This window comes from Nyctibius grandis, chromosome 18 (genome assembly GCF_013368605.1).
Source record: "Nyctibius grandis isolate bNycGra1 chromosome 18, bNycGra1.pri, whole genome shotgun sequence".
Taxonomy (NCBI): Eukaryota; Metazoa; Chordata; class Aves; order Nyctibiiformes; family Nyctibiidae; genus Nyctibius; species Nyctibius grandis.
Genome location: NC_090675.1, coordinates 8,877,590 through 8,902,627, shown reverse-complemented (window position 1 = coordinate 8,902,627; position 25,038 = coordinate 8,877,590). Strand labels below are relative to the sequence as shown.

The following is a 25,038-nucleotide window of genomic DNA, read 5'->3' as shown; positions in this document are numbered from 1 at the left end:
TGGCTCAAACAAATAAGGCTTCTGGAGTAAGAGAATGCCTTTCCCTTGAGAGCAGAAAGCAAATGCTGTGCAGAAAGCGAGTATCATTATTAATTTACAATTATTTCGTAACTTACCCCAATATGCCAGCTTGTTTAAGGGCCTCCTTTCTTTTCATCCCAATGAATGTGATGTTGGATATTAGCTCTAGTTAAAACATCTAAAACTAGATGACACATTGAAACATTGTTTCCTGTATCATTTTAAAGCTGTAACAGTGTAAATTACATTCTATACCATTAAAATTATGCAGAAAGTTAATGTTTATGTAACTTCAAAGAACAAACTTCTGCCATAAAACATACTTGGTGTGAACAGATTTCTACATCCTGCAAATATTTACACACAGGAGTAAATCTCTTCCTCGAAGTACTCCTACGGCTGTCAACAGGAATATCAAGAATATTACTCTTGATAAAGCATCTGTCCCTGCATGTTATACCTAAATATACCTAACAGAAAAATGTAAGCAATTTTATGGAACCCACCGAATGTTACTAGATATTTCCTCACATAAGCACTCTGCAACCAGTGCAACTGCATCACGGAGCAACCATCTGTGGTGCAAAAAACTATTTTCCTATTTAATTTCAAATTCACCATTTAACTGCATAAATCTAATGGTTACCAATTTTTCCTCAATACACGCTACAAGCAAAAAAGACACTGTGGAATGTTTATCTCTTATCTGGATATTGTCATTTTACTGTCTCAAACTTCTTAAAACAAGCTTTTCGCTAGGGAGGAAATCAGTCAGCATCAGACCTAGTGGGGAAACCCTGCACTTGCTCAATGTCCATGGCTCTTACATAGTTCCAGATGTTCAGAACATTAATAATGCACTAACTCAAAACCTCTTTTTGAAACTTTAGAATGTGCAAATTGCATTAAAACCTCTTTGCCCTCATTAATGGTATTGTTACAATCCCAGCACTCTGGAAAATGTTTTTTGGCATTTGTTTAACTTTATGATATTGCCATTTACTCATTTTAACAGCCAGTGCTCAAATCTTAATGCTTTTAATAGGCCTCGCTAAACAGACTACCATCTTTTGTAAATTTATTGAAGTAATTTATTAAATAAGTAAAAGTTGTCTGAAGGAAGTGTTGGTTGTTTTAATTGATGGCAGAAAAAAAAAAAGGCTTTCTTATAATTTATTTACAAAACTGTTTTTCAGCAAAGTTGTAGAAATGAAAATATTCTGTTCTTTCTTCAGTGTTACGACCAATTCATTTTCTGCCATTCTGACACAGACTTTTTAAAAAAAAATAACTTCTACCAACCTCACACAAATCTCAGTAAGAAAATGGCTCTGTCTTAAACTAAGAAGAGCCAGACCTTCAGAATTAATCCTGAAACTTTATCCCTCCCTCAGCCTGTCATATATAGGGGTGCCACATTTATGTCCAGGCCAGGAGACAGTACATGCAAGGACTCGGGCTCTTATCTAATGCAGACACACTGCTGTGCGAAGGCAGAAGATTGCGATAGTCAGAGGTTAAACTGAGGTCCCACCCCAAACTACTACCTAGACTGAACCTGAAGATTCTCAGTCTGTTTGAAAACAGCACAAGTTAGACCTATTGGCACACTCCACACTGCTCACAGAGTTAATTAATATTGTTAAGGCTTGTTTGCCTAAAGTTGTGTAATACCACCAAGAATGGTTTGTCAACAGAATGATAAACAACACTTGTCTGCAACTTCACTACAGCTTTGGTTGATACCTTAAACGTGGAAAGGGAGCCAAGACAACAGAGGTGTTCCATTCCAAATGGATTTGCTGTCACTCAGTCCTGTCTGTTCTCTCTGAAGAAAACATGATCAGCCAAGAGAACAGGAAAAGGAGATGAGACTGACAGAACTTAAACTCTAAACTAGCAGCTCTTAAAATTATGACACATAGAAACTCAAAGATGAAGTTCAGCATTTATTTTTTGCAAGTGACAAAAGTTACTGGATGTGTATTTTTATAACCTTACCCCAAAACTCTCAAGGGAAACAGCAAATGCAATGCAGCATTAATTGGTCTGTACCTACACGTTAATAGTTCTGCCTTCCTAACTAACATAGCACGTGGCAATGCCAACTTATGAAGGGTATTTGTTCATTAGCAGCATGATTGAGACTGCCAGATGTATTCAAGATTGGATATTGAATAGTTTGGTCCCAGGCATATTGTACACAAAACTCGTGACGTACTCACTGGCATGGAAAACTAACAACTAACTGTTGTTAGAGTTGACTGTATTGCAAATATTTACCCTTATATTTAAACCTCAAGTTCAATAGCACCTGTGTTAGTGACCTAAAAATTATTTTCTCCTGGTTTTGGTTGCTTTTAAACTACACCCTTAGTTACAAAAGTGCTACTTCAATAATGGAGCAGAGTTTTCAATTAGCCTTGTAATTCCTGTTTCCTCTTTTATTTTGTTCTCTTCTTTTCCTCAATTCCAGCTCCCAACGAAGGGCTGGTGAACAGGAAAACTCGAAAACACCATTTAATATAGGATGTATGAGAACCTTCTTTAGGATATACCAACTAACCTTACTAGAGATAAATCAGTCTGAAAAAAAGACAAGAAAAGTGTTCTAGGAAACAAATGCCTTAGACCACTTTGTTCCAACACAGGACTTGGTAGTTACTCTTTAACACCCTTTGGAATCACTGCAGTGACAGCAGAAGCTCTAGACAGTCCAACAATTTTCCAGCAAATATTGTTTAGTTGTGAGAAAGAGCAAATAATTTTTAAAATGTAGATTTCGATCATGCAGCCACTTCTAAGAGGTTCATGAGACAGACAACAAAGCAGTTACTAATTCTGTCTTTTTAGGCTAGTATTTCTTGACATATTCTTCATTTTTCCAAGATATTTCCCTCTACAAAACTATTTGTACAATGCAAAATACATGGCAATACTGTGTAACTACTGAGTAAAAATGCTATTTGACCTCAAAAGTTAAAGCTTTGTAAAGGAAACCAGATACAAAAAAAATACGATTAATTTGAATCAAAAGTTAAGGCTTTGTAAAGGAAAGCAGATACAAAAGAAATAAGATTAATCTGAATCAATGCAGAACACCACATCTTAAAGGTACAGGAGAAAAAGAAAAAAGTAGTGAGGAAATATTGGATTTTCAAGAGAAGAATACTTATCAGGTCATAAGTTTTACTGATGAAAAAAGGCATTCAAAGCCTTTCGAGCAACTTATTTTTAAAATTTTACTTCCAAGTTACGGCTCAACAATTAGCAGATACAAATTAACCAACAATGCCTCACAGGAAAAAAAAAACACAAAACAAAACACCAACATTAACATTATTGTCCAAAGCTTATTTTGTAAAAAAAGCTACTAAAGAAAGGTCAGTTAATTCATCATGATGGATTATCACTAAAATTTATAAGCATTAGCATTTTTCTCCTTGCTGGATACCTTGACTTTGATATGACACATATTGAATGAATCATCTAAGATGCAGGCACCAGGCAAGATATATCTTAATGCAGACAGGTCGGCGACATGAACCCTAATGGTCCTTATCTTAATCTTGTTTAAAAGCATCTTAGATTTCTGAGTAATCTTTTCACCTTCTGATATTCTCTTTTATAGAGTGTTCTTGCTGGAGTTGCTACTGATTCCCACATAAATGCATTTTTGTTGCATAGTATCACCAGTTTTAGTAGCCCTAAAAATGATCTAGGTTTGCAATTTAGTAAATGTTAAGATTAAGCTTATTTTTTAAAAAAAAAGTCAATGTGCCAGAACTCTGATAATAACAACAAAAATTTGTATGTTATTGTAGATGGCTCCATTCATGAAACATGTCATCACAGCTGTTCATAACCAACAGACACCTATTGAATGTGGAGATGTATCTAATCTGATGCACTGTTTTGTTCTCATTCATACCTTTTCCTCCATTGCATTATTAACCTTGGATATTTGCCATACGTATATTTTAAACGGTCACTCTTCCATGAAAAATACGTTTTTTCATATACTTGATTAAGATAAAGGCTTTTTTTGTATTCACACAGCATCTAGTAATTCCAAATTATACATAGATAACAAGGTGGCAGACTTTTCCCACAAAACTGCATTGATCTCTTTCTGCTACAGCTGCTTTGATTTAAAAAAATAAATAAAAATCAAAACAAAACAGGGGATGGAGGGGCACAGGGGAAGATAACAGGCAAATTATTTTTAATTCAGAATTTTTTGCAATAACAGCAGTTCATACATTAGGTAAAATGGTCTTTGGAAAGTACTTTCTCAGCCTGACAAAGTATTTTCTTAAACTGATCATTAGGAAAGAACGCAGGCTTACAATGTTGTGGCCTAAATTCTTTACAAAACAGTTGAATAACATTCTACAGATTATAAATATCTTGTTGTAAGCAGCACTCCAGAGCAAAATATAGACAAGTGACTACTACCTCTTCCCGGCAGTAGACAGCTGTTTCAAAGAAATCTAGAATCTCCCAGGAAATAATCTACCTGAAGAAACGCTAATAGAGAAAAATGCAAGCCATTAATGGGTGCTTTTTGCACGCATTAGCACTGGGAGGAGTGTGTGACGAAAATGTTAGCTCCTGCAGCAGGGTACTCTGCTGACATTTGTAACATTCATCTCAGATGTTCTATAAGCAGCATCCAGTTTTCTCATTTTATGATTAGGTTAATGTGGTGACATTTAGAAATTTTACTTGCTCTCTATTTGTTTGCACATGGAAACTTTCTAGTAGGTTGATATCTCTTCTAGGTGAGTATGAGATCTTTTTTCTATTATACATTTCAGAAGTCTGAAACAAATGGTTACATTTCCGCCAGAGTTTGTTTCTCCAGCTCTAACATGAATACAGGGGTCATCACTTTTACCAAGTATTGGTAATTACTTCTTTAATGTATAAAAAAACAACCTGAAATTCCAGACAAAAAATAGAGAAATAAACATTACTCATAAAAGCCCCTTAAATTCCAGACTGGGAAGTTCAAATGGTATTATTAATTCTATTTCTGCCATAAATTTATTTTAGTTCTGACTTTGTGTAATGAAGTTCTGAATAACAGGACAAGCAGTAAGGGAACATCACTTGGGTGCTAGCTCTAGGGTCCCAACATCGTTGTTCACAAACTGTGTCAGGCAGGGTTCTCAATTTCTGCTTCCTGGGGCAGGTGTTACACCTTCCATTCTTTCTATTCCCATAGACTGAGGCCAAGAAGTGTTGATTTACTGTTCTTACAACAAAAAAGAACATATACCTACATTCTATTAAAGTGAACAAAAGTCTAAAGTGAACAGAAGTGAATGAAGGTGCAGTGAGATGCTATTTCTGCCTCCAGCACTCTCCTTATATACAAACAAGGAAAGTAACATGCAATTTACTACCTGAATTAAGTTAATAATGTGCTTTATGTTAAAGAAAAATAAAATTAACTTTATTTACAAAGCAAAATAATTAGGGATAATTGTCAAAGAGGTTTTCAGGCAAACAGGTAAAAATGTGCAGCATGAGTGCTGAAAGGGAGGTACTAAACCAGAGGCACCCAAGAAACAGGGCTTCTGCTGGAGGTGCAGAGCAAAGGACATCATTGCTGAGCCACTAATTTTTAAAACTAAAACAGAATGTTGAACTGAAAAATGCATCTGTAAGTGTAACCAAACTGAAATCCAATGTACGTGCCTAAATTTAAGCTCCATCAAATTACCTGGATAGATGGTACTCAAAATTCAGAGCGTCACCCTCAGCCTTCCAGACATCTAAAAAGTCTTAATTTTTCACTTATTCCAAAGTTGAAACTCCAACTCAGACAATAGTTTGAGCCCTCAAACAATCTGCTTAACTCATAATAATTAGTGAGGTACATGACCACATATATTAATCAGATCTTGATAGCCTTGAACAATTTCTTTAAAAGCTGCAGTTTTTTAAAGACACGTAGCAATTTCCCCATGAAAATGTCTGAAACTCAGTTTTGAAACGCAAATGTGCAGCAAAGCAATAGTCTGTATGATGATGAAAGAAAAATACCTTGTTTTCCCTGTACTAATATGCTTATGCTTACATTATTCTGTGTTTTCAACATATTAATCTCAGACTTAAAGGCAACCCAAACCAGAATAAAAGAAGTAGAATGAAAAAGGGCATCCATAGAAAAGTATTGGCAATGTGATTTTAAAATATCACCCTTCAATTGTCTGCAATTTCTATTTGTCAATACTTTCACTAGGATCATGGAAGTGTTCCCACAAAGAAAAAAAAAACACTCAACGTGTGACCTTTCAGTAAAACATAAGGGCAGCGAGAGGGGGAGGGTACCAGAGCCGTCCAGCAATCTCTTCCCTTCTTTATTAAATGTCATTATAAAGTCTCTCTATACTTTCAATTCAGATTAGTATTCTCATAAACACATCCATATATATTTGTCAGGTCTGTATACATGAGATCAGCTATCACACACTGTTCAACATTATACATTTTAGTAAAAGAATAATCACAGTGAAAACTGAAATATGCTCCCATTCCAATTCTTAAATAAATTGAATGCAAAAGTTATTTTCAGATCGTTAATGTGGCATGTAAGTGCAGAGTTCTGTGAGCTGGGTTAGATAAATTTATAGTCAGTAATCTGCTTTTGTCAGTGACTGTACATTACCTGGTCTAATGTGGTCACCTAATGGTTACTGTCAGTAATTGCACTGATGACTGTAATTCTTTATAGACACCCAGTGAAGAAAAAACCCTCACTTTGCAGCCACTTCAGTTAAATAATAGAACTAACATGAAGGTTTTGAGAAAAAGAAGAAAACATTTTTATTTCATTTTTTTAAAAATATTCTCTGTTAAGGAACCTTAGAGGCAAGGGAAATGGTCTGAAACCTTTATTTCCATTATGCTGGGGTTTTTGTTTGTTTGATGGGATTTTTTTGGGTTTGGGGTTTTTTTTTTTGAGAAGTTTTTGGTTTGCTTGTTGAGAGGATTTTTAAAAATAATAAATGATGGCTTAAAATGAAAAAAGTCACACTCTTGAAAGTATTATGAGAAAAATGGGCATGAATTATGGAATTATATTGCAGGTTTATATTCCTGTTCCTCAGAGCTGACCATAAATAACAGTAAGAACTAAAAGAGAATAAAGCAGAACTTCCGTGAGGTGCAGATTAACCATAATCAGATATCTGTTGCCAGTGAAATTACGTATCACATAGTAGAAATTGAGAAATTTGATTCCTTTCAGCCAAAGCCAGTGAGCAATTCCCCCGACTCAAGAAAAACATACTAGAATCTCCAACGCAGTGAAATGGAACAAGAAACAAGGAAAAAAGAAATTAACTGGATGAATACTGCACTCAAATACCATATAAAGAACACACAAAGGCCTTCTTGCTGCTGAGTTATACACATAAAGTTTTCTTTCATGATGTGTGCTTACATGGAGGAGATTTATTTTTTTTTTTAAATAATTTCAAAACATTCAGGGAAACAATTTAAGAAAAAAAACTGCCCATCAGTCTGGCTTTTTTTTTTTTGTAAAACTAATTGGACCAACTGTACTCATTAACTAAAATACAGACATCTGTTGAAAACAAATATGAACATGTTTTTTCATGAAAACAAACTCGTATGCCAGCCAATACGACATCCAAGAAATTACAATATAATAGAATCACAATGTGTTATTACAAGACATTTATATGTTGACGCATAAAGCAAGATTACACATTACATTTTCAAGTAGAGTGAGTGTGTTTTTAGAATAAGAATATGAATTAAGATTACCTTATAGGATGGCAAAAAGCACAAAATTCCTTGGCCGACTGTTTGACACACTGAAAGCAGAAGTGCTCCCACCTCATCTTGGAACTCAAAGGTCTCTGTATGCTGAAACGTGGCACACAACTTCCGCCCGTTAGGGCCTGCTCCAACAGTGCCAACCCAAACCTGGTGTATTTCATAGTAAAAAAATTAATTCTAAAATATGTGACACAAACTGCATTAAATTACATTAGGTTAAACGATTAAAATTTAAGTGTGAAGGAAAATATTGAGATATTTCTAAACTGATTAATTCCAGCACTTAAAAACAGAAGAGAAAGTGCAATGACTGATATAAGATGGCTATTACCAAAATAGCATGACTTCAACTTTTCCAGGGGAGTATATATCTAAAAACTGCCCCTTTTTTTAATTTGAAAATGTACTTTACAATTGCATTAATTCAAGCAAATAGTCTGTTCTGTACATTTCTTTTTACTTACGGAATGGGTTTGCAATCATTTTTATTTGCAAGTTATTGGTTCTTTTACAATGGCCAGCATTACACCTCAGGAGAGGGAACAACAATGCAAGAGTTTACCTGTGAGTTCCGAATAACGTGATTTGCCTCCAACTGAATAGAAAACTTCACGCCAAGCTCTGAAGAAAATGAATCCATTGGCGAGAGTGTACCAGACGTCAGAACAATTGTTCTAACATCACTTAAGTCTGAAAAAGCCTGGGTTAGGGAATGAAAAGAAGGAATTTAGAAAAATCAATACAATCACTTTAAGATCTTATATGTATTTGTTATCACTCAAATTACTTAAGGCCTCCTACTTCGCACTCAGCTTACCACGGCGGGATTCAAGCACCAAAAATTAAGCATGCGGACGAGGGTTTTCTGCCGCAAACTCCTTTTATGCTTGGGCCGTGGAAAGAAGGTACTTGTATCTGAAACATCAGGTTGGTTTTCATTCATCCAAGTGTACGTTTGTTGTAGAGCAACTTTGTAGTCGTCTGCATACCTATATAGGGATATATAAATACCAATAAAAACTACAATTAAGCAATCAAACTGTCAGCATTAAGTTCATACAAAGCAAAGACAGTGTTGCTACAATGCATTTACAATTTAAGTATAAAAAATAATTTTATAATTTCAGAAAAAAACAGCGAAACTTTAAAATAATTAATATTTTTAAATGTTTAAATCAGAAAATTTTAGTAACTGCTGGCATGAGTAGTCAAGATATCAAGACAGTCAAGTGGTAAGTGCTATGTAGAAAAACAAAACCCGTGCATATTTAACTCGACAACACAGCAAGAAAAATTTACACCTAACCTTCAAATAAATTTCTTCAATATTTGAATTCATTTATGAATGAAAAAAATAATTTGGTAGTATTTAAATTCTTCCACATAGATTTTTCCAAAGCTTTCTGAAATGTTAGTTTTGCTCAAAAGCCAGACACCATAACTGAAGTGTGGCACAAATGAAAGAGGCATTTTGGCAAAGCACCTGAATCAAATACAACTGCACAGCTCAGGCTATTTGCACTGACCTGCTATTATCTTTAAAAAGACATAAAAGAACCATGAATAACCCTTTCAGCACAATCTGGGTGGCAGGGCTCACAATCGGTATCTCAATAAGTTCCTCTCTACCGAGCACTGATATTTTTTCTTCTTTTTCCAGGACAGTAGCAAGATGTTTCTATAACAGGCAAACAAATTCCACATTAACAACATTCTAAGTATCTTCTCAAAACCAAAGCTAATACAGACACAAGACTATCAGCACACTGTTTTAAAAGTTCTCCTAAGATACCTATAAAGCCAGACTGAAGGCAGAATTGGAAAGGAAAAGTAACGTTTTTAACATACTTGGCTTACACAAAAAGGAGGGATAAGCTTGAAAATAGGGTAAATACATTTCAACAGTCAATAAAAATGCAGATGGATAGAACAGAAAAAACTATCACTGACTCAATGGTTCAATTTAAATAACTGTACATGATCAATTATATCCTTTAAAACATTGATTCTCTACAAATTCCAGTAGCTCAAGTGGATTACTCCTGGTTTTCACCAGGTATCATTTACAGACAGCTTTTCAATATGGCAGTAAATTAAAAGATGTGTTAGCATTTAACTTAGATACATTTTAAGATGTTTAACAACATCAATATTACGCACTCTGGTACTCATTTATATAGCATACAACATTACCTGTAAAATAGGAAAACTAATACCAGTTATTCCCATGTCATGCAAAATGGTGAGCATTTCTTTTCCACTCCAAACCTTACAGGAAGTTTCATATGCTCTTTCTACTAGTTGACTAGAGCTCTCCTGTAACCAGCTGTAAAAAGAGAAATCAGAAATAATTTCAGCATTAATTTTAGAGAGACTTTGGAGGTACAAACCAAACCTCAAAAATGGCACCAGACTTCTGTGATGATAAATATTTTACTACATCGAAGCAGAGAGATTCTGCTTTTCCTTATGTCAGTTTTTCACTGTTGAACTAACTTCTACGGAACTGCTCTTGAAGTGAGAAGAAAATTTGTGCCTATACGTTTATATTTTATCATATAATATCTTGATAATAAAGAAAAAGGATTAAGATATAATCTGCTCTTATGATATAACATGTCAGGTTCATTTAAGGAAGATTTCTGTTGTACTTTTAAAGACACTCATTATTACTTTAACTGATGCAAGTTGGTTTATCATCCCTGTCAATTGCAGGCTTTCCTATTAAGGACAAATCTTGAGACACGAAAGGAGTACTTTTGATATTTATACACAGTAAAGTCAAGTGAGGCAATAAAAAGTGCACATTTTAACCCCCCCACAGGTGTTTGTAACTCTGATACAATGTGAATATTAAGCAGAATTATAATTGGACATACAATGTAAAACGTGATAGGACTTTCTAAAACCATGATCTAAACATGCAGATCATCTCATTTGCAGCAGAGCTAAAATTTTCTCTAACTGAATGTGCCCTCCATCATCCCTGCAGTACTACAAGACCTTCCCTCTGTCTAGAAAAGCAGGTAAGCTTCCTCCCTCTCGGGAAATGCCGAAGCTGTCTGTTCCATCAACCAGCAGGAGGCATCAGAAAGACAGCTGTCATTTCTACAACAGTTCAAAATATTTATCTGTAAAATCAGTTAATCATTATCAACAAAGCAACAAGGCTTAGGGACTGTTTCAGTTCCAGATTTCCTGTCCTGTCACTGCAAATAATCTGATCAATGTAAGAATTAAAAAAGCCTTTCATTTTATCAGGTTAAATGCAAACAAAAATCCATAAATACTACCATAACAATCACTTATTTGGCTGTAATTTGCTTTATCTTATTAAGGAATGATGGTCTCTAACACAGGCAGAACTTCACCAGTGTAGTACTCTGCCCCATCTCCTCACACGTGACATCAAAAAGACCTGGAACTAAAATTAGGAAAAGGCCACTATGACAGAAATGAAACAGATTTACAATGGATAAAACATTTCAGAAAATGTAAAACTTCTGTTTCCCTGTTATGAACTTCAAACACCATCACTTACTTCTGAAACGGTCATGCTATAAATGCAAATACAAACTTAACACAACCACCTTCCTAATACTAAAATATCACAAAAAAAGCAATTTCTAGAATAAATTCCATCCAATTAAATCTAACATTAAAGCATTTACTTGAAATACCTGTTAATTTATTTTTAGAGTAAAGCAGTAAGCATAAATAAAATTAGCTTGATTCCCAGAAAGATATCTATGGTTTTGAAGTGCAAATTGGTGTATACAGTATTTTCAAGAAAAGATTTAATGAATGTTACAAACATGCCTTCAGTTCAAGAAAGTATATTTGCTCCATCCCTCTCTACCAGAAAATCCCATTGTTGACACAACTTATTCCATCAAACAAAGTAATTTGTCCTGATAAATCTGCATCTCGTCAGAAAAGCTTGCCAGTGTACCTCTACTGGTGTATCTTCAAATTCCTCAGAAAGGCCATTTTAGCACCTCTGTGGCACTAAGCCCATGCTTAAGTGCTTTCTGGAATGAGGGCCCAGGATCTTTATAACTGGAGTAAGATTCTTCTAATCACCCATGCATTTGGCAAAGCCACGTCACTATGCAACAATATTTTACCAATTACTGGCTATTTACACCCAGTCTTCTGCTTTCCAACAACTGCTTTTCATGCTATTGGCAGATTTGCCAAGACAATCAACCTTAGTTTTTCTGATAAGGTTAAAAAGCTCGAGGCAATCAAATCTCCAGCCATGCTGTTCTCATCTTTTACTAAAATTTAACATTTGAAATATCCAAGGTAGGAGAATTACCTTCTGGAAAAAAAAGAAAAAGTCACTTATCTCTCTAACACAAACATTAACTCTCTGAATACAGAGATACGAAAAATGGTGAACTACTTGCTCTAGCATACTCCAAAGTCTATTTCACCAGCCACTAATGGAACAAAATGACAATTTGACATGCACGGAATCAGAGTTCAGTTAACTTCAAAACCACTTGCATCATTATTCACTTTTATTCTGCTGACTTTGTTTTTCAAGGTTTCATTAGCAGTGTGTTTCTGAACTCTTTCAGTCCCTGGATCCACCAAAAGAATGGTTCAAAAATTAAGGGTTACAAAGCTGAATTCCAAATTCTCCAGTGGTGATAGACTCTTCTGACATTGTTTCAACTTTCTTGGGTTCCCATCCCACCCAAAAGACTTTTGCTCTTGACCCCTTGTTTCTTTCCCTCCTTCCTGGGCTTCTGCCCCAGTCCATTTGCTTTTGTTCCATGCCCTGTCATGATATTCAACTTCTGCTCAAGTCTTCCCCTTCCAATTCTGTCTCCATAGTTTCTGGGTTTTGCCTTCTTTTTTGCTCTACCTTTTCCCCTCTGGGTACAGAAAGAAGCAGAGAAAAGGACATTTTCTGTTTTTTCAGCTTCTTTCTGCCTAACTGATCAACTCTTGCTTTCAAAACCGCTCCCAACTATGAAGAATCTGTTCCAAACAGATTCCAATCAGATTCCAACCTGTTCCAAACACTTGCTGTCCAAGGTTCGGAAAGCATTTTATAAATGTGAACTAATTAATTTTTTGACAAAATAATGCTATTACTATATGTCATATAAGCAAACAGAAGCATGTGAAAGATAAAATCATTTATCTTAGGTAAAATTTTCATACGGAACTTCACAAACTAAGACAGTAAGCCCCATAAAGATCAGCACATCATTCAAGAGTGTAACATACTTTCCAAAACCAAATTTCAAGGCTTCCCTTTAAGACAAAAGTGGGTTTTTTTAAATAGATGAAACCCCTCTGGATTCCTGAAATGAAAAATCAGGTGACTGCATAGTTTGAAGTATACCTTTGTTGCATTTTATCTGATGCAATATTGTAACCAGTAAATTACACCAGCAAAAGGAATCCAAATGTAATTTTAAAAAAAATACTAATTGATACAATGAAATTAGAAAGAGTTGCCTTACTTTGTCAAAGAGCAGCACACAGCCCGTAGGTGCTCATGATCCTTCTGCCTGATGTTGTTATTGACCATTAAATCTAGCTCCTCTCGAGCAGCTCTTAGTTGACTTTCTGTAACACTGTAGCTCACTGACTCCCGAGCACAGTCCTCGATATTATGGGCTTCATCTAAAATGACTACTTGGCCTTTTAGGTTAATTTCCATCTAAAAAAGAAAATTATTACCTTGTAAAACAGAGTGAAAGACATTAACAAGAAACAGCAACAGGATCCTGTTAAAAAAGAGCATATTCTGCATCACGGTGTAAGCAAGAGTTTTCAGCTTTTTGATCCAATTTCTATAACCCAGAAAACAACTGGGGGAGGGCTGGGGGCAAAAAAAACTTGTCTCAGCCTAGATGAATATAATCCGAACCTACTACACACTCCAAAAACAAAACAACTGTGAAGTCTGCAAGGGTTTCTTTTCCACTGATTGAAAAAAAACATGTGACTGATCAGCTAGAGTATGAGACCAGTGGAAGCATTACTTGGAATACAGAAATGCTCATTTTGGGGAGGTAAAAAAAGAGAAAAAAAAAAGAAAAAATTCTTTAACTCAGGAGTTATTTTGTAGATAATATTTTGGATACAAACCAGATTTCATTTGACCATAGCCACCAAACATTATGTTTCTAACTCCCCTTTAACTTCAGTTATTGCAATCTTCTTACAAATATACTTACACTCTCCCGTATCTGTGGGTCTAGAAGATAATTATAAGGACAAAATACAATATCTGCGCCCATCATGAGTTCTCTGGCTGCAAAATATGCACAGGCACGAAGCTTCTTTCCCAGGCTCACCAGATCTTCAATGTCCCAAGCCTGATATACCCTATGTGCAGACTGTAGGGCATGGTGTTCAGTGAGTTTATGAACACCATGATAGTAAAGACAGGACTTGCCCTAAAAGCAAATAAGCACAGATAGTGGTTACAAAAAACAATGAAAACCAAGTAAGCTTAAATCCTCCAAGTTGTTATGTGCATTTGACTTTATTTCCTCGAAACATTTCTAACAGCTACCTTTTATGTCGGACAATAACAAAAAACACATCATGTCAGAAAGAAATAGCCAAAATCCATCTTCCTAAAATGTACATTGATAAAGGACACTTCTTTCTTCTTCAACTATAAAACCAACGACTTTTAAGTCTTACTGAGAACATTAACCTAGCAGTCATTAATATTATTCCTATCGTCATATACTTTTTCAGTATTGATACCATGTATCAACATTTTCTAACAGTTAATATTTAATTCAAACCAAATTATCAGAGGCATTTAACCAACATAAAGAAGTCAAAAATGCTACTCATTCCAACTGTTCAACTACCTTTCATTTCAATATGTTTAAATGAATGCTCATTTTCTGAAACAAAATTACTCACATGTTTTCCTTCCAGCAATTCTACACACATCTCGTTCCTGTTACTACCACTACTAGATACCACTGGATGAATACAGGTATAATCCCGACTAGAGAGAATTGTCATAGGGACACTGAAATACGCTGTTCTCTTCAGCTCTCTGGTAATCTGGGATATTTGCTTGTGTGTTCGTGTTCCAAAAAATATTTTGGGAATGAAGGGCCGATCTCCATTTTCTTTCTTCTTTGTGTTACTAGTATCTTTATCAGCTTCTTTTCCAGAAGAACAGGAACACTCAGTGCAAGGACCAGAAGACTGCAACCCAAAAGAGAAAAAGATTAACAGAATCCCCCACTAAAATGAACATGCTCAATCTGCTTATGGTCTATTTAGAAAATGTCCTCTAGGATAGTTCAAGATAGCCTGTTAAATCAGCAGGTTGGCCTATTAAAAAGTTTAAAAATGTTAAAGCATACACACCATGTCCTCATGCCTGAAAATCTTGAAAAGCTTCTAGCAATCACTAGATACGACTTTATCCCAACCCAGTCATAGAAAGAATTATTATTCCAGTGGACTATTTACACATGTGAATAATGCAAATAAACTTCTCACATTTAAGCTTCAGCATAAGGACACTTCTGTTACAGAACAAGAAGAGTCCAGCACCTTCAATGAAGAAAACCTCATGACAGACACCCACATTAAAATACTGAAAACATTTTTCCTTAAAGCAAGCAGAAGAAATCTAGACAGTTTAATGAAATCTGTTTGCAGATAAAACAGACTATGTCATATACTCTCGTTTAGAAACAAGCTTGCCATGCCATTATGTCAAAGGCCATCTAGTAACTATAAGAATAAAAGACAGATAGGGAACGATTCTACACAGAACCTAATCCTGTAAAATATTTGTTAAAAGCCAATTTTTTTCTTCCTGAGAAGCACCATCTTCCATAATATAAAATACTGGAACAACTGTCACAAAATTGTAATAATTAGTGTGAAAAGACACAGAGAAAACAACTCAGGAGTATCCACGTCCACACGCACCTCCCATAAAAAATAATGAATTCTTCTAGTGTAAAAGAGTTTGTATTTGATTTTCAGGTGATGGTGCAAGTAACAACATGTAGTTGCCTGCTCAAATACTCCTCCCTCTCCTTTTAAGGAGATTATCCATTACAAGCAAATGCTAAGCCATACCATGTGTTACACCACAATTCTGGGGATCAAGCTGTCTTTTAGCCTCCACTCCGAGGAAAAGCAAGTTCGTGTTTCCCTTCGTCCCACTCAGCCTTGTCCGCCATTACATATTACAATACATGATAGAAACCATGTAAATGTAACCCTTCTGGAGCTGTCACTCACTGGGATAAAAGGTTCACTGATGTGCCAAATAAACAGGCCCTCAAAGCAGATAAAGTTACACCCATGCTGGAATTGTTACATTCCCCTCTCAGGTTGCCAGTTACAGCAGATTTCATTACGGTGTGCTGCCACATTAAATAGCCAGTTCCAAATATCCTGCCTTCTATATTGAATAATTACTTATTCACTGAAAGGATAAAAAGAAGAGTTATGAATGGGGCTCTTGTCAACAGCGAAGCAGGAAACAGCTGACATATGGTATATGTTACATATGTGGCAATACTTGGTTTGTACCCACACAGAAAACGGCAATGCAAATTGTACCTTGATATTTCTATCATCTATATTCTGTTTTGGTCCTTGAAATAATGAAAACCACATTACCATGCTAACAATTAATATAACTGAAGCAGTTACTAGGTAGGGCCTTTAAGAGCATGTTCATATTCTAATTTTAATTCAAGTCAGATGGGTTTTCAGAGGTAAAAAGAATACACAGAATTCCAAGATGATACCACACCACTAATACTTCACTGCTAATGCTAAGCCTCACATTTAGTTTGCCAAATAAAAGTAATAGAAAAATATTAGGACCAAGCAGGCAGCTATTTTGCAAAAGTTGTTCTAACAAAAGGAAAATGCAGTTCAAACAAATACATACATAAACATGAACAGAAGGCGGCTTTAAAAAAAACCCAGATATATTTCTCTGTTATGAAAATAATTAAGTGTTCTTATGTGTAAGGCTTATAAATTACAGTATTTTACAGGTGGCCTTAAAAGTTTTTCTTAAAAGGTTTGAAATTGGTATAATACTGGCTTTAAGAAGCACTTTAGCCAGTATTCCAGTTTTAAAACATTACCTTTGAAAAAAGTTTTAAAAAAACACCAATATTGAGTAAGTTGTAAACTCAGACTGATTTTATAGTAACTAATGAGTTTAAAACTGCCTGCAGTAGTCATAACATTTCTGAAAGCCACAGACATAATTAGCCCAAAATACATAAATAAATAAAACCTTTTTAGAAGGTCCCTTAGAATGAAGAGAAACTTCAAGAAAATGGTTAAAATATAGTTTAAAAGTTAAGTTCTTCATGTTACTTGCACGTTATTCAAGTGTGTCAATTTGCACCTGAATTCTTTGTTATCCTTTAGAAAATGGTTTGGCCATCTTTAAATTTTATTAAAACCAAACTATTTTAATTCTCTGTTTCTACAGAAATAATTTATTGGCAATATCACACAGCAAAATCTAACGTGGTGTTAATCTGCCATTACTCTCCAGCTGAACAAGGTGACAACTCCAATATGGCAGTTCCCATAGCAGTATTGCCTCATAAAACACAAATTTTTAGACTCATAACACAGAGATACCGGTTAAACTATAATAAAATTAGAAAATGTTTCAAGTTATTTATGAAAGAATTGGGGGGAGGGGCCTGAGTAGAAATACTTAATACTAAGACAATAGAAAACTATTTCATAACACCCTCTGGCTTCAGAACTAAACCTGTTTTCACCTGTTTGAATCTGGGATAGAGATTTTCATTTGGGAGAGGGGGGAAAAAAAGATACTCCTCTACTTTCTGCAGTATTTAATCAGAAACATCCAGTAACAGATGCTGCTAGAGATCAGATACCAGACTATATGGACCTCAGGCTAATCCAGCTTGTTTTTACTTCTGTCAGGGCATAGATAAAGCAGCCTATCACATCAATATTTATACAGCAAAAACGTGGAAGTCCGATTAAAAAAAAAGAATAATCAAGTCCACCGACCTGTCCTTCATGTAAAATAGAGCTAAACAAACACTGAGGCTATGATCTTTGAAACACAAAGAGATAAGAGGAGTTCTTCATATCTTCATCTACATTTCCCGGTTACAAAGCCATCTAAATGATACAGCAGTGAATACCTCTTGTGTGAAATATCACACAAGCACAATCTAGTAAGATATCAGCAGTGACACTACCAGAGCTTTTCAACTATTCCTTTATAAGCTCTCAAAAAGCACAGTATTCTGCTGCTGCTGCAGCCTCTTGATTAAAGTACACAAAGCAGCTGTTTATCCTCTCACAGTAACCAGCAGGTGAACCCGGTTCAATATTTATCACAGGCTTTCACAGATCACTGCTAACCAAGCAAACGTTTTAATTAAGCTGGAACTTGCTTCAAAGAGCTCATTCAAAATGTCAATCAGCAGGAAAAGGATCAGATACGGTGTCAGGTGAGAGCGTGTAATACAAATCCACAACTTTCTTCATCCCATCGTGGTAAATTAGCCTATTCTGGAGTCCAGACCCTGATTGTAACAGGCTGCCAGTCTCCTGGAATGTGTAACAGAAGTCACTCAAACTCCATTGTGAAGGTTGTAAGCAATATGTTAAACTGCAATGGGCTAGCACATTAAGACAGATTCTTTTCACAGTTGTTTTTTGATACCCCAAGTGTTTGTTACACTACTCTCCATTTACTGTTTACTTTTTTTACCTAGTATAAATGGGGATTCCTTAACTCAGCTGCCCCAGTTTCTCAGACCGTATGCTTTGACAGAAGTAATCAAGAGAGTACCATAAGGGTATAATTTCTCACCAAAAGCCACACTAGAACTGCCCTCTCTTGCAAGAATTAACAGCACAAGGACAGAAATGGATTCCCAGGGTCTGGACTGAAAGCAGGTAAGAGCAGGCAGTCACCTTGGCCAGAAGATCCTCACCCACTGGATCCACAGGTGTTCTTTTGATGCAGCAATGCTGGGCAGCACCTCTCATGCTCTTACAACAACCAACACATTCTCTCTCTTGGGCTATGAGAAGGACTTGGCAAGAAACTAAATTTGCTTTAAGCACAGGACTGACTACAGTAAAACACAAGTTATACAAAGGCAGGGTTATCTCATTGATTAAGAAAATATTTTTATCGCATTATTGTATCATACATAGTCCATAATGATAAGTGTTGAACATAACCTCAGCTGACTTTATTTCATAAACTACACCAGAAAAGCATTTTTATAGCTAACAGCCTCTGCTGTGATGCTCTTCATGTCTTAAACTTAATGCAGTTAAGCTGCAGAACTATTAATGATAAGCAAGGCCTTACTTTCTGCAGTTGGTTCTTGATACCAGACAAGTTCTCAGTCTGCTGAAGTAAAAGTTCATCACAGGAAAATAATACCTTATTCTTTCATTCTTAAAAAGAAACTCTTTTACAAAGAAATAAACACTTCTTTCATTCTTCAAAAGAAACTTTAACAGAAATAAACACTTTCACTTCGTAGGTTACTTCTTTCTAAAGAAGTAGTTAACAGTATAGTATTTAACCTTTGAATAGTATCCTGTACTGTCTATCTGCAAAATCAGACCCCTGGATAGCACATTATAAAACACCCATGTACAGCTCAACTACTGTTACAAAAATGAAGAGTTTTCTTAGAAAATCAGACTATAATTCAGTATTTTATTATTTAACAGTTAGTTGATCTATACTAAAAGTTTTCAGTTTTCTTCATTACATAAAATTTCTAGAAGTTGTAAATCAAGTTTTTCAGACATCCACACCAAAGTACGGAAGCAAATTTGACAATCAAGGAAGGAAGGAAGGTAGGAAGGTCTTTATATTTGAAAATCAACAGCACACTCTGCTGGCCTTTGTATTTCAAACTACCCATTGACGTTCAGTGGCACAAAGCATTTCAAATCCTACTCAAATATCTACCGAGCTTTCCAAAGATTCAAACACCAAGAAATGCAGAAAATGCCTAGCAGAAAGCTGCAGAAACAGCTGCATATTTGTATCTCAACTTCTTATGTGATTCTTCTGCCATGGAAAGTGGTAATTTAAAAAAAAAAAAAAAAAAAAAAAGGCAAACAAAAAACCAAACCCAAAACGTAAATCTATCACAGTAACACACAGGATTTTTCTTCTTAATAACGTGCAATATTTATTACTCATTTTTTCTTATAATATATTGTAATAATCAGCTCCAACTTTCTCCATACTACTATTTTAAGGTCTAAAAGGCACACATGATAATATCAGATACTGTCTTTCATTTACTACACATACCACAAAACAACATAGCAAGCAGAATAAAATCTACAAACTCTGATGGCACTTAATTTCCATGGTCCTAGTTTCAAGTTCTTCCATAATGTCATAAATCTACTGTAAATGGGAATATAACACCCAGATTTATATCTGCTGTACAATCGCTGTCACATATTGAAAGTTTACAGGTTGAATTGCTGGGCCAAATTCTGTGCTGTTGGGGAGCCACGGTGTAAAAGAGTTCAAGCCACTGTTTAGAAGAACAACTTTCACAGAAATAATTTACACTTTGCAAACCACATTGGTTAGACAGCACCATTAGGAGTAAAAGCCACTGCAGTTCTCACTGTTGATAGTGACACTTTAAAGCAACTTACATACTTGGGAACCTTTGCATTAGGCTGTAATGCTGCTCGAGGTACAACGTTTTCTGAGACTATATGAACAAGCTGCATTTCATGCATAATCTCTTTACAGTAAAATATTTTTTAAAAATTGCTCTTGAACTAACAGTCCTGCTGTAAAAGATATTACTACATTACTTACTGTTTTGGGAGAAGTAGTAGTGGTTTTCATACTTTTTTCAGAGTGAACAACCAGCTCTCCATTTTTTCTCTGATTATAAACTTCTAAAGCATCAACTAGCTGCACTCCTTTTGCAAAACAATGACGTTTTCTAACCTGCAAAGTATAAAAAGTACCGTGTTCAAATACACCGGACAGAAGTATGTGCTTACACTGTCAGTGATTTTGTTTCAGCTGTTTTCCACTGAGTCTGTTTCAGCAACACAGTGCATCACTAATATTTCATTAACAGTTTTTCGTCTTTAATTTCCCACTGTTACAAAACTGATAGAAATTATAATACTATATAGATATAAGCAGAAAACTTCCATAACTAAAACAGAAATAAATTCAAGCCGTATTGGTCTAAAAACTTAATCAAAAGTAACTATCTGAGCAACTCTCTAAAGCAATGTAAAAGCTGTTTACAGTGCACATCTGAATACAAGTACTAAGTCACGGGATACCAATACTGACACAGATGAAAACATTACAGAAACATTGTACTCCACATATTAGGCCAGAGGTAACTACATTTGACAGGATATAAAACAGAACTCTAATACCTTTACAGTATTATTTGTATTTTTAATACATATTTGCAAGAGCACTTTCGACTCTAGAATCTCATACTTTGACTTAGTATTACAGATCAACAGGGGATAAATATATTTGGGGGATATTAAGTGTTTAAATATGCAAGATGTCATTTAGGACATGGTATTAGGAACCATTTAGTGCAACAATGGACTCTTTTGTAACAAGTAACAATGAAAATGAACAAAAACTTGTCAATCTAAACTATGACTGTGATGTGACTCAACTATTCTCTATGCCCTTCTCTGAAATGTTGATTGGAATTTGACAGCTTTGTTAAGCTATGCTTGGATTATTAACTGCCAATAAACTGTGCTCACCTGCTGCTCATTTTCTAAAGGACGAATTCTTTTCCTGTCTGCTTGAAAATCATCATTCTCATTGTCACATAGAGATAACCTTTTTTTGGCAGACAATTTCGACGCTAGCGTTTCATTTTCCTTACATTCTGTAACTAAAAATAAAAGAAAATAAAAGGTATGTCCACTACTGGGAATGCATTAAATAAGGGCAACATTTTAAAAATAGAATTTACTATAAATACATGACTTAGGAAACAGTATTTGACATTTCTAGACCCATTAACCACCATTTCCATACAGATTTCCATGCAGGTCAGAATCATGTAGTACTCAGCTATTATGGTGGTTAAAAAAGTTCCTGACTTGAAAGCAAAAAAATGGACATCACTGGCTACATATTTTACTTCCAGAACAGTTTTCTAGCTGCCTGTGTATGAAGTTACCTGTGTTCGTTAGCGGGCTTCCAGGTTTTACAGAACTTCCCGTTTCATAATTATTAAAAGAACAAGAAGCACCATCATTCACACTGGTTGCAGCCTGGTTGCTCTTAGACTGGGAATGACACATACAGCGACATGGAGGCGAGGTCTCTGGCTTTCTGTCTTCCTTTTCACATGACGGTGTAAGCTGTGATTTCTCTGAAGGACACAGTCATTTGTCTTCCATTAAAAACTGCTCAAGACACTACATGAGAACTAGACTTTCAAAACAGTTAAGACGAAAGCTTTTGTTTAGGTACCGGTTAAAATACCCCTCTTTTTCAATTCAGTCTGTGTAACCACAATTCACAAGTATTTTCTTTCAAAGTTCCAACAGCCACATAATTCCCTTATGGTAACAGATAGCTAAATCCAGCTTAGTATTACTGTTTTATGTTGCCAATAAGGCAATAGGTGTGATGGTAGACAAAGACCTGATTAGATTCCTGAAACCGAATGTTTAAAGGCTGATAAACAACAATAATAATGCGTTATAACATATTTTGGTAATAAAAACTGGGCGAACTGGCACTAAGACAACTTACCATAGAGAGACTGCTGCCATGATAACGCAGAACAAAGTAACGCCAAGCTTTTGCCACTCCCTGTAGGGCTCTCCAGCAAACAGTGTTGCCTGTTATTTAAGCCCTTAACAATCTTTAAGGAGAATAACAAGAACAAAAACAGAATTAATAGAAAAAAAAAACAAAGAGGATGTCTTTAGCTAAGCTAGAAATAACTTCTAAAAAAAGATCAGGACACCTACTGTCTTGTCAAAAAAAAAAAAAAAGGAAAGAAAACAAAAACCACTACCCTCTCCAAATCACCTTTAATAATAACAGCTAATTTATTTATTATTTATTTAATAAATACAGCTAAGGTCAAGGCTGTACAACAAGCTAAGGCTTGTTGACCTTAGCTGTATTTCTCTCCAGAGGAACACGCCTCGTTAGCAATGCTCAGCAGTTCACTTACAGGGGCTGTGAACCACTTACCTGCTACCAGCAACACCTGATGGGGCTAGCTTGCTTCCTTTAGTCTTACAGAACCAAACATTGAAAACATCTGTTAGACAACCGAACCATTTGTCACACAGAGAAAAAATATTTTAAAATAGTTAAAACTGTTCAAAAATGTTTAAATGTAAAGTGTAATAATTTAAAAAAAACTCTCCAAAAGATGAAAACTTACTGAAATATTACATTGTTTAAAATACAGATGTTTTACTAAATCAGTCCCTCCTTATATACTTGCAAAATTATATAAAATTTCTATTATAGTATATCTAGTTAAATAATCATGTATATTATGTAACGTGTAACTTGTTTCTTAGCATAAATGTTCACAAACCCTAAATGTACTTCAGCATTCCCTAGTCACAGGCCAGATATCATTGTACAGCACAGAGAACAGCGAATTATGTTACAACTGAAACTCTCAACATATTGGAGGCTCTGAATTCCATATGTTAGTTTTCTAAACGCTGACAGGTACTGGAAAGCATAAGCTATTAGTTTAGCAACTGTTAATATAAATTCTACTCACAGCATTCATCATAGCAAGCTGTGAAGGGTAAGCCTTGCAAGGGAATACGATCTTCACTCCCCCAATAGTATATTCCGACACATCAGAAGACATTGCCCCTTTTTCCTCCCGTTTACTTCAGGTTTATAACAACTGCAATAAAAACCAGTATTAACAAGTCAACACTAACAACCAGACAAAGCCTGAGACAACATCTGTCACCAAACAAAAACAAGCAGAAACTGCTAACCTGAGAAGAGGGCTAAGCAGTTCAAGATGTTACCAGAACTGGCATATCAGAATTTATACTACACAGCGACAGTTCAGACTCCGTCCTTGTTACAAATGAGAGCAAGTTACCACCATCTGATGAGTAACATCAGCAATTCAAGCAATTTAAATAAAAGGGATGAATGAACTGTGCACATCATTTCAGATTCTATTTCTCAGACTGAACATTGTTGGGTTAAGAACCCAAATCCCTGAGGGAAAAGTATTTTAGGATATTTAATAAAAAAATAGCCAGTTTTTCAGTTCTGCAGGTCCATTAGCTTGAACTCAAAGACATTGCAAACTACAAAGGCACAGCTAACAACAGTAGCTTGTACTATTCGTTTTATAACAATGAGAAAATAAAACTGAGCACTGACTTCAGAAATGAGATGCTTTAAACCAACAATTTTCTTCCAGTAATTGTTCAGGGGAAATGAGGTGCCATGCACTTTACTATTCTGTATTATCTTGCATTTTTCTCACTCCAGATAATAAAAGAAAGTCAGTTTCCCTATCATGCTAAAATGTTGAAATTACTGAATTTAAAATACTGAAGAGGAATAGAGGGCTTTAACAAAGGACGTTTTTTAAACGACACAGAAGTTTTTTCTCACAGATTTTAAGCATCTACAAAATAAAAGAGCAATTTTAAATTGGCAGATTCCCTGTGATAAATTAACGCACTAACCTGTGTCCTCATCTGACTTTTAATGACTAAACAATACATCAAAGAAACACCAACGCGTGGCATGATTCAGCTTCGTCATCAACTTTCCCAACAGGAAAAAGAAACCCCAGCAAAAAGAGATTGCCAGCACGAGTTTACATCCTACCCCTCCTTCCAAAAACGTAACCGCACCCCATTAAAAAGCTTTTCCCTAAGACATTCGGGAGGGGTTCGCTTAAACGGGCACTACTTCGAATTGAGCTTTGCCCAGAAAAAAAAGCAAGAAAGGTGGGAAGGATTCAACACCAAAGGGGGCAGGAGGCAGCAAGGGTCCGGGACACGGGGAGCGCAGAAGGACCCTTTGTCCTGGTCAGGTCCGCTCCCCCCGGGAGCGCCTCTGGGCAGACCGGGGCCGCTCCCCAGCGAAACCCCGACACCCCTCGGCCCTGCTCCAGCTCTAGGGTTAGTTTTCCTGCCTCTCTG

At 35.6% G+C, this 25,038-nt stretch overlaps 1 protein-coding gene across 1 annotated transcript in view; it reads right to left on the bottom strand.

Moving 5' to 3' along the window:
- Positions 1-23,729, bottom strand: part of BRIP1 (BRCA1 interacting helicase 1) — a 55,288-nt gene extending 31,559 nt beyond the window's left edge. Inside the window, exons 1-13 of the mRNA XM_068415742.1 lie at positions 23,637-23,729; positions 22,637-22,748; positions 22,056-22,250; positions 21,631-21,758; positions 20,696-20,830; positions 14,749-15,042; positions 14,043-14,264; positions 13,323-13,522; positions 10,033-10,165; positions 9,366-9,517; positions 8,657-8,828; positions 8,402-8,539; positions 7,825-7,986 (exon numbers count right to left, since the gene is read on the bottom strand). Coding sequence (XP_068271843.1) covers positions 7,825-7,986; positions 8,402-8,539; positions 8,657-8,828; positions 9,366-9,517; positions 10,033-10,165; positions 13,323-13,522; positions 14,043-14,264; positions 14,749-15,042; positions 20,696-20,830; positions 21,631-21,758; positions 22,056-22,250; positions 22,637-22,748; positions 23,637-23,729 — 2,136 coding nt within the window. The remainder of the gene's footprint in view (positions 1-7,824; positions 7,987-8,401; positions 8,540-8,656; positions 8,829-9,365; positions 9,518-10,032; positions 10,166-13,322; positions 13,523-14,042; positions 14,265-14,748; positions 15,043-20,695; positions 20,831-21,630; positions 21,759-22,055; positions 22,251-22,636; positions 22,749-23,636) is intronic.
- Between the last annotated feature and the right edge of the window lie 1,309 nt (positions 23,730-25,038).